Below are 20,676 nucleotides of genomic sequence, written 5' to 3'. Positions count from 1 at the left end.
TAAACTATAATTATTCAAATACATATACAATCTAATTATATCTATGGATGATACATACACTGTGTGTGTGTATATGGAAGTCAGCTATTGCAAACAGAAATACAAGTTTAACACAGAACTTTTAAATGTAATAAGGGAGTGTAGGTTGGTATTAGTGCTCTGGTGTCTGAATTTGATGATTCCAATGTGAATGGATTTCAGTTGCCATGGTTTGGTTCTATAACACCAGTCCCCTAACAACACCATTTAAATTTTAAACTAAAATTTACTGTGAAAAATTGCAGAGTACAAACTTGCTGCTAGCTCTTCATTCCACAAATCACTACATAAATAATAGATGTACATCATGATCATTAACCAATCACATTATCTAAGTCAGTGATTGGTCAATGTACATTTGTTATTCATTTCATGCACAGACAGTAAAGCATGTAGCTGTGTTGCCTCTTCGTGACAAACCGAAATGACATTTTACGAAAATGGATAATCAAAGGTGGGAACTGGACAGCAAAGACAAAAATGCAGTAATGAAACAAAAAAATGATAACACTGGTGTTGTAAATTAAAAGTAAATGGAGTTATAGAAGAAATGACTAATTGGAGATTGTGGATACTACTATTGCTCTAGAAACTACAGATATGCAGCCAGAGGAACTCAGTGAAGGCAAACTTACTGGCATAAAGAGGAAAGTGGTAACAAAAAGGATGGCGATATCCCAGAGGAAGTGATGTTGGCAAAAAACTTCATAGTATTTCATGACATTACAAGTGCAAGGAAAAAATGTTGGAAACTCATCAATACTTAACAAAAATGTTGGAAACTCATCAATACTGTACAGCATTATGCCAAGGTACAGAAAAGATGCTCTTTCTAAATTGCAAGTTATATGATGATAAGATGGCAAGAGCTATTCAAACAATCCTTTGAGATTTTTATAAAGAAGACACTTTCTCAATGTTTCTAATGTTTTAAATTATAATTTACTAAATATTAGTTTATTATATTTTGCATTTTCCTACACACTTATAATAAGCAGTAAGAGAGCTTTTAATGTTTTAACAAACATTTTTTCCAAGTCACAAAACCAAGATAATTTCCCCCACTAACATTGAATAGAAAAGACAATGCAACTTCCATGTTCCTGCGTCATTAGAAAATCCTCAGATATCTACACCTGAAACAAAATTTGAGAAAGCTATATTTTTCTATTAATAATTGACATCCAAACATTTAAACTGATTTTGTCAAATTATTTAAATTTTTAAATAGAATTATTTCAGATGGAAAACATTTCACTTACCCAACTGTGTGATACACATATGCGATACCTGTGCATTTTACTTTTAATCTACCCCCTTATAAAAACACAACCTGGATGAAACCAAGAATGTTGCAAAACCTCCTAATTGCCACCTATATCCATATTCTACTATTCCTAAATACAAAGCAAGACCTATGCAAAGTAAAATTTCATGTTCATTAGTCAAATATTATTAGTGGGCATAATATTTCCTATTTAAGCAGTAAAGAGACCAAAGAACTATCCCTGATAATAATGATAGTAAAAGATAGTTCTTAACTTTTACCATGCTACATTTAGCATTCCTGTGTATTTGTTTCTCATGGCTATACTCTCAATATGACTTCTACCCTATTTCTTTTTTTTTTTTTTTAAAGATTTTTTTTTTTATTCTTGAGAGATAGAAGGAGAGACAGAGCCAGAGACACAGGCAGAGACACAGGCAGAGGGAGAAGCAGGCTCCATGCACCGGGAGCCCGACGTGGGATTCGATCCCGGGTCCCCAGGATCGCGCCCTGGGCCAAAGGCAGGCGCCAAACCGCTGCGCCACCCAGGGATCCCCCCCTATTTCGAATAGAAAATACAAGTCAATTCAGAATGGAGGTTAGGAATAATTATAAGTAAAATATATAAAATTGCAATGCATAGGATCATAAAAATTTAGCTACTACAAGAGTAAACAAATTCTAAGAATATATACAACAAATGTACTTTGGCTGATTCATGTACACTAACATGACACAAAACTATGCCTCAACACAGGTGTCATCATCTATAAAATCAAAAAGTTTTAAAATGAGGTTATTAAAAAAATAAAATAAAAAAGAAAATAAAATGAGGTTACTTTTGATAAATGGAAGTTATCTTCTCATTAAAATATTAAAATTACTTTCTCATTAGCATAAGAGGAAAACAAAGTTAAAAAACAGATATTATAACCTGTGTATAACAGTTTCACAAAAAGAACAAAAGAACATACCTTCTTGCTCTTTTGCCTTTTCTCTCTTTGGCTGTGTCTGAATCTACAATATCTGCTCTAAGGCAGTCCAAAGTCCCTGAAAATGAAAGGTGTTCTCCAAAGTACATTCGGTAGCAGAGTGGCATTGCATCCTGTGACTGAATTCCTGTATGACTGAGAAGAGGCTTAAAAACAACCTAAAAGACATAACACATTAATTAATTAGCTTCACTAACAATTCATCATTTCCTGTGGCTTTTTTCTTACCCTACTTCAATACATGTATTAATACTGTAGTGTGAAGCCAAAAAAAAGGACCTGTAATAATAAATATAGCTCTAATTTTAGTTAAAACCTAACAGTATTTTTGAGCATCTATTATGTGCTACTTATCTTTAATCACAAGGACAAAGATTTCTCCATCGTGCCTGAGTGTCTGAAATTACAAGGAAAATAAAATTGTGAACTTATTTCAATCATTCTACTTCATGCTTTTAAAAAAGGCATGACTATATACTGCATTTCCATAAAAATTTGGTATACTAGTTTATCAACTTCCTATGTTAATATTAAAACATTTCATATGTAATATTATGAACGTCTGACTTTTTTTTAAATGGTATCACTTGGTTGTAACAATCATTTAATATTTATTTTCTGACAAAAAACCTTTCTTTATGTATTAAGTACCATACATGCTTATGGAAATAAAACACTCTGGTTAAATCTCTTATTAACTGATTTTGCAGTCGCGAGGAGCTAATGCAAACAGAAGCAACTATGTGTGTTTAGTAGTTGATCATTATAATCACTCTGCTTATTCTTTGCTGTCTGGTTCCTTTTCCTCCTTCCACATCCAAAATAAGGTGCTATCCAGTACTTTCCATGGCCCTCGGATAACCCTTTCACTGTACATTCTCCCTTAGTGATCTTTTCCTGGAAGTTAAATAATACCATTAAAATGGACAAGTGCCATTTATGTATTAAGACCTAAGTCTACATGTTCAATTATCTCTCGGTCATCTCATCTGTTTGTGCTTGGGAAGACAGGTTACCCTTGTGAAGTTCTAAAGGCCTAGAATAGAGAATTCAAACAATTGTACACTAGACTAGAATCTTAGGAAGAAATTTTCTCTCCCTTATATACTTACTTGGGATATTCTTTCTTAGGTTTTACTCTTTCATTCTCATGGAAAAACTCTTCCCTCTTCAAGGTTCAAACTACCCTCCATCTTTCCTAATGTTTGTTATTTATCACACCTCCCTCTTGTTAATCCCCATACAAATCAGAAACTGATTCCTGACTTACTTCCTTCTTTTTCTTTTCAATCCTAATTTATCATCTTGAATGACTCCTTTGCCCATGCATATTACTCAATCAACACTTCAGTTCCAAAGTTATGTGACGTCTCTCCCCCTCTCCCCCATAATCATGGCTTAAACTCCATTTCAGCAACTTCCTAGGTTGTTTATATCTATCACCCTCATTTTTATTGCTACATCTGCTTTGGATCAATCTTCTTCTGCTCCTATAGCTGAGCTTCTAGCAACAATAAGAGGAAATGATATAATTCCATTCACTGGTACCCCAACACTAACCTAAACTCTTAACTAGGTCCTCCACACTATCTGGCAATCCTTTTAGGGCATCTGTGATAAGCTCTCTTTCATATTCACTCTAACCTCTACACATATTTAAATCACCTTACGGAATTTTTTACTGTATTATTTAATATTCATGTTTCTAGATTTTATAGTCTTATATGTAAAACAATAAAATAATCTCTAGAAATATGTATTGAATGCTAAGAAATGCAATTAATGTATTCTATAGCCCAAAACAACAAAAGTTATTTATTTTCCCACTCTCCTTTAATTAAAAAAAAAAAATGAAGTCCCTAAAAACTACTCCAATGTTTTGGAGAAGTCTCAAAAAAATTTAAAAGTGCTTGATATATTTCTTAACATAAATTACCTTCTACTGTAAGAGAAAATTGAAGCTACCAATGTGCAAACTTACTGTATAATTGTGAACTGTCCTTAATGCCCTCTTAGTTTCTCAGAAAAAAAGTAATTTTTTATGTCTAAAACATCTCTCTCTTTGAATGACTCTAAATTCTAACATTCCTCATTCCTCCCTGAATCTTGCTCTATTAGTTTACCCTTTTTTCTTTTTCTGATTGAGATCTTCCTAATTCCTCCTAAGTATGTAACTGTCCTTGAGTCTCTCATCCTGAAAAAAACAACATCTCAATACCAACGGTCCCACTCGCCCACTTGCCTTGTGATCATTCAAACTAAAATATTCATTTCTAAGGATTTTGCTCTCCACTCCTATATTTAAACAATCGAATAAGGCCTCCACGTTATTTTGCCTTTACCTTATCAAAGCCACAACCATCTAAGCTAAAAGCCTCATTTATCACTTATGTGAACTATTTCAATAACTCATCTTTTCACCTACAGTTTCTCTACTTCAATCCATTTAACACATATAATAACCTATATAATACTTCCACATGTACAGTTCTAGTCACTTTATTCCTCTGCTTTAAAATCTTCAGGGCCGGGATCCCTGGGTGGCGCAGCGGTTTGGCGCCTGCCTTTGGCCCAGGGCGCAATCCTGGAGACCCGGGATCGAATCCCACATCAGGCTCCCGGTGCATGGGGCCTGCTTCTCCCTCTGCCTGTGTCTCTGCCTCTCTCCCTCTCTCTCTGTGTGACTATCATAAATAAAGGAAAATTAAAAAAATATATAAAAAAATAAAATAAAATCTTCAGGGCCTCCCAAATGCTCACTCAGAAAATCTTAACATAGCACTTAACACAGCCTTCTAAAGGACAGGATTAAATTTAGCTTTCTAGTTATGTTATTTAGTGGATCTGTATCTCCACATATCAAAAATGTTACTGTATGGGACAACTAACGATATGCTATTCTTCGGTTTATTGCATATCTATAGATGCTAAATTTGCATTTGTAATTAACCTATGTGCTTTTAAAAGGCTCTTCCTTTTTTGCATGAAGACTCAGACAATCACAGAAAAAAAGATTTTCACCAGAATTCCCAGGTGCATATAACTAGACAGTTCCAGCTGTTAAGAACTACCTAATGAGGGGTTACTATAATTACAGAAAAACAGACTGGCTCACCTGTGCATCAGCAAGTTGCACAGCAGGAAACCCTTGGTTGGCTTCTTCTACACCTGCCACATCATCCTGACTAGTACTATGCTGAGAATGTGTTCCATCCAACGTATTCTGGTCACTAGATAAGACAGTGTTGAAATCCGAGGCTGAGGGTATTGTTGGAAGATTGGGTGCAACACCTAACAGAGTAAATGTTCAAGAATAGAATCTGATTATGAGGAAATAACAACATAAAAAGGAACAGCAAAATAAACTCATGAAGCCCGTTATTATAGCAGTATAACCAGACTATTTAAAAAAAACAACCCAGCACTTTTTGGTCATTTTATAGACATGATCCAATAATAAAAATGAAATTAAACTAAAATTTCAGAAAGTATCAGTCATCCTCACACATGAAGTCTGTTTTAGAGCCAGTCAGTTCAAAATACAGAATTTTAAGGCCAGATCTTTGAAAAACATTTGATATCCCCTTAGCTTTGCACTGAGGAACAGTTACAGACAGCAGCAGGGCAAAAGCCACAGATGTCAGAGTCCCACATATAAATTTCTTCCCAATTATGCTTTCCTAAGGCAGAACAAAAATAAAATAGTGCTATTTATTTCCACGTATTCCCTTTATCCTTTAACTCCCCAGGCAAAGGACCCAAGATAAAGACGAAATGTTCTTTTCTGGTTTTCTTAAAATTTAAACCGTGCAGTAGACTAGTGCTAGAACACTGCTGAGAACTGATCGAAATGTGGTCCGTCTAACTTCTGCAACTAAGAGCCAATGCTAAGAACTAGAATGCAGTCATAATTAGGATCAGATTCCAGATTCAAGAGTGATCCACACACCAACAAAACAAAGGACTATGTAGTCACTTATCAACCAATCATAATTTCAAATTTTCTATCTGAATAGAATTTGCTAGACATGCAAATAGCTATTACATGGATTAATTTCAGCTGCCTTCAGTAACCAGGATCAAAGGCTACTTCACATATTCTTTAAAAAAATTTTTTTTTACAAGCATCTAGTAAATGTGGAAAAATATCCCAAAAAAGAAAAACTAGAAAATGAAGGGTGGCACCACTTATGTTTCTGGAGACAGCCACCAACATTTCTTGGTGAATTCCCTGTCAGTCTTGTTGTTTATATGTATTCTTTTAAAATTAATAAATTGTTCTCATTTCTCCTCAAGGGCAAGAATATTATTTTATTCCTCTTAGAACCCTAACTATAAAAGAATGCTAGTTATTGTTTCTCAGAGGAATCTGAAAAAATTAAAAAAATATTTTCTGTACTGTAGGTACATTATATCATATTCTTTGCATTTTTTTTTCATTCACCTCCTTTGGTATTTTGAAACTTAAACTAGCTACATGAGCTGGATGTTTTAAACTCTTTAAATTATATACAATCTCATATTTGACATATTTGTCTTTCCACAGAATACCAAGTGACTGCTTACAATTAATTCTCTCAATTCAGTATTAACAAAGGCATTTCATATGGGCAAATTTTAACTAAACAGATTAAACATTTGATATATTTTCATTCTGTGAAAAATAGGATTTTATTAAAATTTACATATGCCCCTTAGACAGGTAAGCAAAGAAACATGATAACTCAATACCTGATGGAAGACTATTGTGTGCGGATTTTGTAACAGGAGATTCTTGCACCACACTTCCACGATTACCCACAGCATTTGACATCCAGTTATAAAAACTCACAGATGATGGCTCAGATAGCAAGGGATGTTCAGATAACATATCAGTGGCCATTGTATTTCCTGAAAATAAAGGCTTATTGAGTACAGTATTACTTACATAATAAGAAGCAGAAAATGTGATTTATGTAAATTATTTTTTAAGTGAGATTAAATTGTTTTTTGCAGATATTTCCAAACTCACTGCATGATGTTGGCATTTGGATGTTAAGGCATTAATAAGTAACTTATTTTTAATATAACAAGAAGAAATTTACTATTGACTGGTTTAGACATCATCCTATATCACAACTAGATTGATAATAATGTCAAATGCTGCAATTTAGAAATCCAAAAAAGGGCATGAAGACACCAACAAGTTACAAACAGAACAATTTCCCCAAATACTTTTTCAAAAATAAGGTATAATACATAAATTAGTTATGCAACCAAAGTATAAATCAAAATGAACTTAAGTCCTGTGGGTTTTTTTTTTTTAATTCTCACATAGAAATAAACTTGTAATTGTCAAAACTTAGGATATACCCGTCCTTGTTAGAGAGCTGCTTTTTACAGCTGCACTACTTCGTTGAGGAGTCCCTTCTAGGAGGTTGTGCAAGCTTGGGAAGCTTCCAGTCAGGTAGCTGAGTAGGCTCTCCTTCCTTGGACTCTCCTTAACTGGCATCCCGGGACGTCCAACATGCACTGGAGAATCTGTGGCGGTGTCTCCACTGGTATAGCTCAAAGAATGATATGGGTGAATGCCCTACAAAAGGACAACACAGGGCTCTTTCTTATGCATATAAAAATGACTGCTAATGACTACTACTACTATTACTGTTGCTATTACTGATAGTTACTATTCAGTTTATACCAGAACAGATTGTGCCTACTAGATTTGGTGAATCTCAAATGTACATAAAATGTTTTAAAACTGGAATCTCTGGGTGGCGCAGCAGTTTAGTGCCTGCCTTTGGCTCAGGGCGCGATCCTGGAGACCCGGGATCAAATCCCACGTCGGGCTCCCGGAGCATGGAGCCTGCTTCTCCCTCTGCCTGTGTCTCTGCCTCTCTCTCTCTCTCTCTCTCTGACTATCATAAATAAATATTTTAAAAAAAAATTTAAACTTTACAGGACAATTCAAAGGACAGCTTTTATTATCATTCACTTATTTTAAACAATAAATTATTAACTCCCTTTGAAATCTGAAGAATGTGTCTGGTGGTAAGATTTCTAGCCCCAAATTCTCAATACTGTACTATTCTTGTTGGTACCCTGATAACGAAAATCTGTAAGAGATTTTTGTAGAGTTCTAATAAGTAAAAAACAATTTCCAGCAATTCTCTGAGGAAAATTTAAAAATTACAGAATTGTCCATCTCTATCTGTTCTATCACAACTAAGGTTAGAATTTCAGATCAGTTTAAAATAGTACAAGAAAAGGCTATACAGACAGAAAGATCCTGAAAAGAAGAGATCTGAAACAAAGTGTTGCAATTCAAGTCTTAAGAGGACTTTTATAATCCATAAACAAAGGCATGTTTGTGGGGTTAGGAAAAACTATCAAACAGGAAGAAATCAGACTGATGAAGAGTTTAGAATTTAAAAGTATCCTGGCTTCTAACTATACTATATAGAGAGAGTAAGCCTAATAGTTCAAACTTTTAAAAAATGTATATTAAACTATTACTGAATGTTTTATTTTTTTTATTTTATTTTATTTTATTTTTGAATGTTTTAATTAAAAGAACAATACTTACACAGAATAAAAACTTTAAAAGCACAAAGAAAATTCAATAAATTGTATTCCCTGAGCTCCGGTCTAAAAGATCCCTTCCCCTAGAAGTACTCAAGTGTTTCTTATATCTATCCTCCTTTAAATAATTTATAACTATAAAAGCATATATACATATTTATCCTTTTTTTTTCTTTAACATACAGATACATATCACCCTATATTCTGTTTTTACTTTAATCCAGGCACTTTGGTGACCATTCCATATTCACTTAGAGATCTACTTCATCTTTTTGAAGTCTTCATGGTACACATCTGTATCAAGGTACACTAGTTTATTAGTCCTCAACTGGTTAATCATTTTTGTTGCTTCCATTATTTTCCTATTATAAACAGTATTGTAAAGAACATTATTACACATGTGTCATAGAGCATTTATGAGCATTCATTTCTTTATTTTTAATTTTTTTAAAAGATTTTATTTATTCATGAGAGACACAGAGAGAGAGAGGCAGAGACACAGGCAGAGGGAGAAGCACGCTCCATGCAGGGAACCCAATGTGGGACTGGATCCCGGGTTATCCCGGGATCAGGCATTGGGCCAAAGGTGGCGCTAAACACTGAGCCACCTAGGCTGCCCCATTCATTTCTTTAGAATGAATTCCTGGACAGGTATATACTGGGTGAAAGAACTTTACCTTTCTAATTTTGATACAAATTTCCAAACTGTTCTTCAAAGAGTTTGTGCCAATTTAAACACCCATCAGTACTATGCGAGAGTCTGTTTTCCCTTTTCTTTACCAACATATACTGTTCTAATGTGTTAGTGTTTTTTTTTTTTTTTGCATGTGCGTGTTAGTTGTTTTCAATTTGATCAGTGGAAATGGAAATCTCATTTTAATTTACATTTCTTTAATTATAATATAACATTTTCATATTTGTGTATTTATTTCTCTGTGAACTGCCCATTAACCAATTCTTTTCTATTGTGTTCTTTTTCTTTGTGATTAGAAAGATCTTTATATATGAGGAAATCAGCCATTTGACACTTATCTTTCTATTTTGTTTATGTTAACTTTTTCTGTGTAGAAATTTTATATTTTAATATGGCAAAATTGTCAGTCACTTACCTTATGGATTCTGAATATTAATGTAAGTCTATATCCAGACTTTCAAAGAAAGTTAAAATACTGACTGTCATTTTAATTGCTCATAAAAGGAAACTAACAAAAAATAAAAAACCCATGACAACAACAAATAACTTACATGCTTATTATGTGCCAGGTATTGTTCTAAGCATTTTTCACGTATAAACACAGTTATTTCTTAACATGGATATTCTAGAAAAAGTTGCTATTGTTATCTCCATCTTACAGATAAGGAAACTGACACAAAGTACAGTTAAAAGCTTGTTCAGTCACAAAGCAACTAAGTGGCAGAGGCAGAACTGAAACCAAGGCTGTCTGGCTCCCAAGGTGCTAGTCAACTACTTTGTTATACATGTGTCTTATCAAGCACTGGTTAAGTTTCTTAAACAGTGTAATTAAAATAATGAAATAGCTTAACTCAAACTGCATATTAAGTTGCTAATCATGTCCATTTAAACATAAAAATATTTATTATTATTGAATTATTAAACTATTCATTCTTGAGTATAAAATACTATTTGAATGTTTACATTTAAATACCTAATATTTGAATTTGATATAGCAGAAATTTAGGTCTTCTCTGGAAGTCTACTCTAACCAGAAACAGCAATAATGTACCTTAATTTTTAATGCAGAGTCACTATGGGTATGAGTCTTAGAAAGTTTCCTCATAATCTCAGCTCCAGTTACAGGTCCAGAGCTACCAGGTGGAGGACGGTTAGCTGTTCCTTCTAGCAGCATTGTGTGTTCACTGACTGTGGCTGAAACAATTCAAAAAAATTAGTGGGCTAAAGATGATCATTTTCTTGAAACATCAACACCAGTGTTTCTATTGGTGTAACTATACTCAACTTTACATATTCCTTGAGTAAATAGATTAATTAAATTTCCTTGAAATTAACTGTGGAATCTGCCTTAATATTATTTTTTGTCTTTTATTCTCCCAATCCCAATTTTCTCAGTCTCAAGAAAGGAACAAATAGCTCTAGTCTCTCCACAAGCCAGTCTGAAGGGTATAGAGATAAAAAAAAAAAAAAAAAACAACTAAGTTCAAAGTACAATACTTTCAAAAATACTCAGGCATTTGCAGATAGTTAATTAGGAGGAACGTTTTGTTTGTTTTTTTGTATGTGTTTTTAGAGTACACACACTGGTGAGTGAGGGCGGGAGGTGGGGGGCACAGGAAGAGGGAGAAGAGGGAGAGAGAATCTTAAGCAGGTTCCATGCCCAAAACAGAATCAACACAGGGCTTGATCTTTGACCCTGAGATCAGGACCTGAGCCTAAATCAAGCGTCAGGATGCTTAACCAACTGAACTACCCAGGAACCTCTCTTCACAGCATATTCGTTTTTCTATAAAGTTTAAAAAAAAAAAAAGCTGGGTAATTGTAACATAATTCATAACATAATCAATATTATGAAAGCTCTAATTTTAAGGCTACTGTCTTTTTCTGTGGTACTTTTAATATTTTTTCCAAAATATCATAATTCATTATTGAATATTACATGCTGTGATAACAAAGGATTATCTTTGAAAAAGCATTAAAATGTGCACATATATCTCTGAAATGTGTACCCACTGTCTGTGTTCTGGCACAGCCATGATGCTGACAGAATTATAGGCCGAATGAATGACTCTAAACATTATATAAATGCAGAATCAACCTGGTACCATGTAAAATTTAAAGACTCATTTAAGAGACTGTGTTATAGGAAAGATGATGAACAAATATAAATATGAATTTTATTTTTTTAAATATGAATTTTAAAAGGAAGTTAATATGCTTCACTCAAAACATTCTAGCTTTGCAAAGATGTCTGTTATTGTACAGGATAGATTAGGAGAACTCCATCGTATTTCATGAAGTTAAATGTAAAAATCTAAAGTCAGTATAAAGATTCCAACATTATTATCATTTATTTGGACTAATACAAATCATACTTGTATAATTAAGCCATAACATTTTCAAATTTGGGACACAAATGATGAAAATTATCACATTATACTATGTCACCAAGGTATAATATCTAACTAAAATATTTACAAGTCACCTGCATCAAATTCAAATTCCGCTCCGTCAGCACTGGTGTCACTTTGAAGACCACCTCCATTGTCTAGACCAAGTCCGTCTTCATGTTCATGGTCCACAGCTGACTGAGGTTTCAGTGGCTGAGCTGGTCTATGTAAGCTAACTCCTTTAAAGGCTGGTGTCACTACAATAAACTTCATCCACTGCCTTGCCAGTGCAACTAAACCTTTCTTTAAAGTTACCAAAGCAGGAAGTCCATCACTCTGTAATAACAATGATATAATAGTAAATTACTACTTAAGTATTTGCATATATTTATTCACTTAAATCTCATAACCCCCATTTAGAAATGAAGAAATTATAATTTATGTGTTATAATTTGTCTAAGGTCACAAAAGAGAGTATTTCAAACTGGCAATAGAACTCAATCTCTAAACGCAACATTGCATCTTTCTGTTATAAACAGTGCAGGTGATGAGGCTAAACATGAGGCGCAAAATGGGGATTCTCCTTAAGAAGCATTCAGTCCACTTTACCTTTTTTTGTTCAGCTAAGGAAATCAACTGTATTTTGAGCTACCAGGAATATTTATCAAACAAAGAGGAAATGAAATTACTCCCTTCAAAGATTAGGTAACCATCACTATTTTAACAGAAAAAAATAAATTACTATGGTTCAATGCTGAACGCAGATGGATTTGTAACTGCCTTGAAAGTTAAATGTATTATCAGTAACAATTACATAATTTAGGATATATTTTATACCACACAATGATGACTATAAATTTGGCTATTTTTTCCATGTGATAATGACTAAAATTTGGCTATTTTTCTAACTGGAGTCTTAGCCTAAAAGGAAAATATCTAACTCTTCTCCATGTCCTTTCCTATAATTCCTTGTGTTAGACAAATGGCTCTAATTGAAGAGAGCCATTTACTAAACAGCAGAAATCACCTCATTTACTTTCTGAGGAACATCAGATCTCTGAGCCTATCCTTTCATTCTTATACTCAAGTAAGGAGAGCCATCTTGCATTTCTTCCTCTTACCTGCAAAGCTTATCTCAGCAGAACTTCCATCCATGGGAAATGCCTGCCACTCTCTCTGTTTCAGGGTCTCTGCCTATAACTAGATATGCAAATTAGCCTTGCACTGTGTACCTCCAATCCTTAATTCACAACGTAGGAGTAGAAAGCACTATAATAGTCCCAGGTCTAATTTTTCATATCCATCATTTACTAGAGGTTCTCTCACTGGAGGTTATCAGAGCCTGATTGGCCCTTAATAATACTAATACAATGATCCCTAATTTGGCTAAATTTCTTGTGTATTTTCTATTGACCAAAAGCTTGGAGAGAAGAGAGATCCTCAAGGTCTAAACCCCTAATGATGAGGTGCTATCTTCTACAGTGCTTTTCCATAGGCTGACATATACAGTATTTATTTTATATTATTAAACATTCTCCCTTCAACCATTAATAGCCCTCATATTATTAAACATTTCTGTGAAATTTCATGCTAATTACTTTTTTGCTTGAAATTCTTTATGCCTTCAGCTCCTTAGACATTTTTTCCTGCTTCTCCTACCTCAAACCCTATGGGCCAATGAATGGCTCCTCAAAGAATGAAGGCTTCTTTCTTTTTTTTAAGATTTATTTATTTGAGGGGGGCAGGGTGAGGGAGGGTTTGGGAGCATGAGCAGGGGGAGGGAGAGAGTGAGAAAGGGAGAAAGAATCCCAAGCAGACTCCAGATGGAGCCCAGTACAGGGCTTGATCTCATGATCCTGGGATTGTGACCTGAGCCAAAATCAAGAGATGGTCGCTTAACTAACTGAACCACCCAGACGCCCCAGGAATAGAGGCTTCTTTAAAGCTAACTTACAGTTTCAGTAACTCACCATTGTAGCATCATCAATGATGGAGTAATTTGCCTGGTGCAGGTAGTGGTGCAGTATATTGCACAGTAAACATGAAGGATTTTCTTGGAGAAAACGGGCAACTTTTGTAAGCCTGTTGTATTTACTCCTTAAGGGAAAATGTACACTTTTATTCTGAAACAAAGCAAAAACAACAGATATAGAGTAATATATCAAAGATACTGCAAATAGAACATATCAAGTAATCAAGAACTTGCAGGTCTGATGTTTTCCCACACCAATGAACAGCATGTCCAATAACAAAACTGTAGGATACTCTGTATTGCTAATAGACATACCTCTAATGCTTCTGTCATTATGCATCCCATAACAGCACAAATTCTCAAGGTGCCCTCAGTTTCTAATTTGTTTAAGGATGATTTGAGTTGATCAATGGGAACAAGCCATGCACCAACAGCTGGAGTTGCAGTGCTTAAAAGGTTCAGCTGCCTATGAAAATGTTTTAAAAAAATAAAAAATAAAAAAAAAAAGAAAATGTTTTAAAAAATTATAAAAGCAAGTGTCAAGATTTGTATTTCAAACAATCTCCCATACATACTGTACTTAGTGGCTATTTTATTGAGGCAAAATTACTTCTCATTTTGGCTACCAGATAAATTATGAACATATAAATAGAAAATGTGAGGAATAGATAATAGAAAAGAAAGAAAAGTATTAAAACATATTAGAGGTAAGAATAAGAAGTTCACGGCGGGGTGACATATAATAGTAAAACTAAAGCCCTAGGAAAAAAAATGGTCAAACAAGATAAAACCAATGCTGCAGAAAGCATAAAGCAGGAAAGATGGTAAGAAACTGGTACCCCTAATGCTAGATATATCAGAAAAAATAATTCAAAAAATATCTGAAACAAAATTGTATGTTATTTAAAATGAAGAAACATCAAGGAATGGTACTACATGTTTGAGACTTTTTACCTAGAAAATGCATGTGTAGGAGATCTCACATTGGTGGGAGCTGCGAAACTAAACCAAATTTCCTTGATGGTCAACTTCATGCTACATGAATCTGGAGGTGGGGGCATCAGAGGTAGATCTTTTTTCAAATCATCAGATTCGACTCCTTCATCCTACACAAAATCAAAAACCAAAAACCTATTAATGTATAGCTCCTTAAAGCCATTAGTGCAGAGGTTAAATGTTAAATGTGTAAATGTTTTAAGTACAAAATCTTCCCATCAAATCAAGTTCCACAGTGACACTTTTATATAAAACAGGTAACAGGGACGCCTAGGTGATGCCTGCCTTTGGCTGTGGGCGTGATCCCGGGTCTGGGGATCAAGTCCCGCATCAAGCTCCCTGGGAAGAGCCTGCTTCTCCCTCTGTCTATCCCTCTGCCTCTCTGTCTCTCATGCATAAATAAATAAAATATTAAAAAAAACAGGTAACATAAACCTTACTCAGCCTAATCTTGATTCTGAGAAATACCTATAAATCCTTGAGGTTCCAAGGAACATAGTCTGAAAAACCACTGCATTGTAGTAAGCCATAAACAGAGATCTTAGAACAAGGTTTCTCCTGATCACTTCAATTACATTTGCTTAGGGGTGTTTAAGTGTTATTTTTTCCAGATGAAGAAAGAAAAAGAGATTTCGTGACTTGCCAAAGGCCATACAACTGTCAAGAGGAATAAGTGATAGAATCTAAGTCTTCTGCTTCCTGCTGCAATCTACTATCTGATCCTTTTTAATAAAATATTCCGAATTTCCAAAAAAAAAAAAAAAGGTACTAGGGTGGTCCATGTTCATATAAATAACATTCTACAATAAAAAATTCTTAGTTATTTTATATGCTAGCAATCTGAATCAGGATTAAGAAACAGGATTTTTTTTTTAAATGTGTTATCACCACTCTTTAGAATGCAGGGTGGTAAGCATAATATTGAAGAAACAAAAATGTCTAATGCCTGTTATGTCTCCTCACAGCTAATTCATTTTTAGCTATTACTGGTCAAGATGAAGAAAGTACTGGCATTTTTTTGTGGGATGATTAAGGAATGAAGAGTATCCACAAAACAGCTTTGAATCCTAAGTGCTACAAAACAATGTGAACTACAGACAATAGTAATTTTAAAGTTAGCAGATGCTAAACATAAGTCCATATTCCTTAACTTCAACTCTAAAACTCAGAACATTCTGAAAGATCTATATATTTTTGTGTAAATGCAGCATCAAAATTTGATCTGAACTTGATGAGAGGCTATTTATCCCACTTGGAATTTTTATGAATGTTGTGCTGCAAAAGCATTTAAATATTTCAAGATGAAGTGCTGTCTCAGACTCCACAGGAGTTTATATAACATACAAAAACACACACCATATTACCTTTCTGTTAAAGGAAAAAAACCCTGAATTCGCAAATACATCTGACCTGTAGGTTTCAGACAAGGCTGTGAGCTAGACACTAAGTATACAAAAGACAGAGAAGAGAGTCTTCAAGAACTCAAAGTTTTAAAAGGTTAGTGGGCTTATATATATTAAGCCACTAATTATAATAGATGTGAAGCAAAGGAATAATAAATATTATTTATATTATATTTATATTTATATATCTATATTATATTATATAAATAATAAATATTATTTATATTATATTTATATTTATATATTTATATTATATTATATAAATAATAAATAAAGTGGATTTAGGTTGACTCATTTTTTGGTACCTATGGCATGTGTAAATGATGAAGGGCACCTCATACAATTCTGATGCTCAGTTGAAAGGTTGCTACTAAAAGCATAACTGATGTCATCACATTATGAAGTAGGACTAGGAAATAAATCTAGGAGTGGACATACAATAACAACAAAAAAATTCAGTAGCCAAGAAAAGAACATGAGGAGAATACCCACATTTGAGGACAAAGAAATGAATGAGAATATGGACCAGAAAAAGTCAGAGAACCCAAAGAAGGCAATGTTACAAAATTTAGGGACATTCAGCATAGAGAGTAGGATCAGAGGGATCAAGGAAGATACCGGAGTTTCTGTCAAGTATTTTAGTGGAACAGAAGGCAAAAGAAAACAGCTTGGCTTCCTACTTCTTTTGTCCAGCGACAAAAAGTATTGTATTTTTTAAATTTCCCTAATTAAAGTGCTAATCCCCAAACACCACTCAAAAACATCCAAAGACCTCACAAGAAAACTATGATTAACTCTTAAACTATGCATCAAATCAAAATAAATGTTTCAAAACTAAATTCCCAGAAACCTGGCGTTCAGAAGTGATTATGCCAATGAATGGTGGATACCCATGACATTTCTTAATTAAAAGTTTCTTTCTTCTTCAATTGGTCCAATTTTCTTTCTTTCTTTTTTTTTTTTTTAAAGAACAAGGTTTTTTATTTTTATTTTTATTTTTTATTTATGATAGTCACAGAGAGAGAGAGAGAGAGAGAGGCAGAGACACAGGCAGAGGGAGAAGCAGCCTCCATGCACCGGGAGCCCAACATGGGATTCGATCCCGGGTCTCCAGGATTGCGCCCTGGGCCAAAGGCAGGCGCCAAACCGCTGCGCCACCCAGGGATCCCAAGTGGTCCAATTTTCAAATGATCCGAAGTGTATACACATATATGTGTGTTTAAAAAACATTTACCGAGTTCTTACTACATGCTAGACACAGAGTTAGATCTTTCATATGTATTATCTCCTTCAATCTTCACAACTCCAGAAGATCAATATCATTACAATACCATTATAGACAAAGAAATTTCAAAGAGGAAATAACTTGTACTCATCAGTTAGTGGTACAACTCTTCCATAATCTAGAATTTTGAATATTTTTATTATTGCTATTATTAATCATCATGACATTCTACTATAATAAAAATAATAAATGAGTTCCATATAAGGTATTAAGACTCTAACTGAAATGGATTAGATATTGAAAGTATTTACAACTTACATAAAATACTACCAGTAACAAAACAAAGTATTTACATGAATTCTGCTAAAAGCAACGCCTACTTTTCTGAAATTTTATAATTCATTAATTCAACAAATATTATTAAGCGCCCAATATGAGCAGAGCATTAAGCAAGGTATTATATTAGATATAAATATATCTGTGGTATGGTACCTATGCTTCAGAAATTATATTATAGTAGAAGAATTATCACCAAAATACCTGGACTACTATTTAAGCAAAATCCCAATATGGAAAGAACCAAATATATTCCAGAAATTAACTTTGAATTGTGCATGTAGTTTTCTGTTATCTTTTCAAAGCACTATTATTATTAAAAATTCACCAACTTGTTCATCTGAAACAGAATTTCCATTCAAGTCTGAAGAAGGGCTTATTCGATCACAAGGGAGATTATCATCAGAGACATCAGTATTATAGCCACTGCCAGTTGGAGAATCAGAAGAATTATTAGATGTCAGCACGCCACCTCTTTCTGTAACACTAGCTTTACCCATAATTCCAAAAGTATTATATAATACAGCACCAGACTGTCTTCCTCCTAAACAAATGAAAGAATATATTAAAAACAGTGGCTGTCTCAACACTGTACTCTACAATACCCATAAAGATAAAAATAAAAATTCATAAAGATCTTTTTTTCTCATCAAAACTTTGCCTTTACCTATAAAAGTAATGTAAGACTGGATTATCAGGTAAAGAATTATAGTCATATATGATTACTATTATATATGACTAAACCTCAGTCTTATAAACAACTCAGCCTTCCTTTTATATATATATTACTAGTACAATAATGTAAAAGAAAACTACATATAACTGTAAGTCAGTCTGTCTCGCTGAATAAAGGATTTATATATAGTATTTTCATCTGCAAAGCTCTACTAATCAAAAATCCAGTTTCTAAAGAAACTGTAAACTTTTAAAAACTGGGTAGTTCTATATTTTATTCAAAAAATTTTTTTCTGAACCACAGATTTTGTTTGTTCAGGCAGTTATGTTTTGTATGTCTAGATGCTCCATTAGTTTTGAATCATACATTAAAGGGAAAGCCCACTTATGCAATTGGGATGGGGCATCTACCCTGGTATAAATAATCCCAGGTTTTAACTTTCTGCTTAAATATGATGATTCAGGTTATTCAAAGTTACAATTATTCAAACCATTGTAAGAACATGGGGACAATCTATCCCTCATTTAAGCAGAAATGAGAAAAAAAAATGCTTACCTTTTATGGTTAAATTTTCAAGTCCACATTCAAACATTATCCAACCCCATTTTTCTTGGCTGGGACCTATTCGAGTTACATCTGGAACAGCTTGCTGATCAGTTTCATCCACAAAAGTAAACTCATCCAACTCTTCAAGAGTAAATAAAACTTTGGACTTCTCAAAAGGAATAGCAGTGATAGCACAGGTACCAATATCTATTATCAAAGGAGAATACAACCATTTTTAAAGACAGAGAAGTTTGTATTAAAAAAAAAAAAAACAGGAAAGTAAACACTTGGCACAGTATCTGTCTTAAAAGATATTTTAATACTCTGTCAAAAAGAAAGGTAAATAGGGCAATCAATTTCTAAAATAATGCCTAATATCCTACAACTTAAAAAGTACCAGAATCACACTGAAATAAAAGGCAGAAAAAAAAAACAATTATATAATTAAGAAATAATTGCTCAGAGGCAGAATGAATTAATGTCTGAAAGATTATAGGGTACTCGAAAAATCTGAAGTAAAAAAAGCTTCTGAATAATTCAGCTTCATGGTAAACTATTTTTATTTTTTATTTTATTTTATTTATTTTATTTTTTTAATTTAATTTTATTTATTTATTCATGAAAGACACACACACACACACAGAGAGAGAGAGAGAGAGAGAGAGAGAGAGAAAGGCAGAGACACAGGCAGAGGGAGAAGCAGGCTCCATGCAGGCAGTCTGATGGGACTCAATCCTGGGACTCTAGTATCATGCCCTGAGCCGAAGGCAGGCACTAAACCACCGAGCCACCCAGGGATCCTGGTAAACTATTTTTAAATACGTTTTCATCATCTTACAAAATAAAAAATTATTTTAATTAATTACCCAGCCATAGGAAAAAATTAGAAATTAGTAAAATTATAGCTTTTACTACATGATTACTTTATGCTAATACATTTTATATAATTACAATTCATAACAGACACTGCCATAATTCTACCACTTACAGTATGCAATATGAAAACTAACATCCTACATGTCTGGCAAAGGTTTATATTTTATTTATTTTTTTCATTTCTTTCTCTGATTACACCTAATAAACACAGAAAAAAAAAAATGTTTTTTAAAACGTCAATTTACTACCCGGAGATAATTTGTTTATATTCAAATTAAATTTCCTTCTAGCTTTTTAGAAGATTATTTTACAAACAACACAGCTTTGGTTCCCATATTTCAAGTAACAGTAAACCATAATTTCCTGAGGGCATTTAAAATTCTTCAAAGATATTATTTTAATAGTTATATAATACTCCATCATGTGAAAATATTATATTTCACCTTTATGATTAGAGAATCTTCCCGATCAGAGACTAAATATTCACTTACATTTTTCTATGATTTTCTCACTATTTTTTTATATTTGCCTTCAATGAATTTATTCTGATGTATGATATAAGTTTAAATTTGATTTAAAATTTTTGACTAGGTAATACACTGGTATAGATCAAACATCCAAAATGTGTGAAAGGATATATACAAAGAAAACTGACACCACACCCAGGAATCCACTTCCTCTCCTTATAGGTAACAAACATCAT

At 33.5% G+C, this 20,676-nt stretch overlaps 1 protein-coding gene across 6 annotated transcripts in view; it reads right to left on the bottom strand.

Moving 5' to 3' along the window:
- The window catches only part of KIAA1109 (KIAA1109 ortholog), a 211,643-nt gene that overhangs the window by 81,751 nt on the left and 109,216 nt on the right, over positions 1 to 20,676 (bottom strand). For all 6 annotated transcript variants that reach the window (XM_041758126.1, XM_041758130.1, XM_041758131.1 and 3 more), the window contains exons 36-46: positions 19,107 to 19,304; positions 18,208 to 18,419; positions 14,870 to 15,021; positions 14,231 to 14,381; positions 13,914 to 14,066; positions 12,039 to 12,279; positions 10,605 to 10,747; positions 7,651 to 7,870; positions 7,030 to 7,188; positions 5,414 to 5,589; positions 2,281 to 2,456 (exon numbers count right to left, since the gene is read on the bottom strand). In XM_041758126.1, coding sequence (XP_041614060.1) covers positions 2,281 to 2,456; positions 5,414 to 5,589; positions 7,030 to 7,188; positions 7,651 to 7,870; positions 10,605 to 10,747; positions 12,039 to 12,279; positions 13,914 to 14,066; positions 14,231 to 14,381; positions 14,870 to 15,021; positions 18,208 to 18,419; positions 19,107 to 19,304 — 1,981 coding nt within the window. The remainder of the gene's footprint in view (positions 1 to 2,280; positions 2,457 to 5,413; positions 5,590 to 7,029; positions 7,189 to 7,650; positions 7,871 to 10,604; positions 10,748 to 12,038; positions 12,280 to 13,913; positions 14,067 to 14,230; positions 14,382 to 14,869; positions 15,022 to 18,207; positions 18,420 to 19,106; positions 19,305 to 20,676) is intronic.

The sequence above is a fragment of the Vulpes lagopus genome, chromosome 6 (genome assembly GCF_018345385.1).
Source record: "Vulpes lagopus strain Blue_001 chromosome 6, ASM1834538v1, whole genome shotgun sequence".
Lineage (NCBI taxonomy): Eukaryota > Metazoa > Chordata > Mammalia > Carnivora > Canidae > Vulpes > Vulpes lagopus.
Note: the sequence above shows the minus strand (reverse complement) of the source record. Positions and strands in the feature narration are given on the sequence as shown.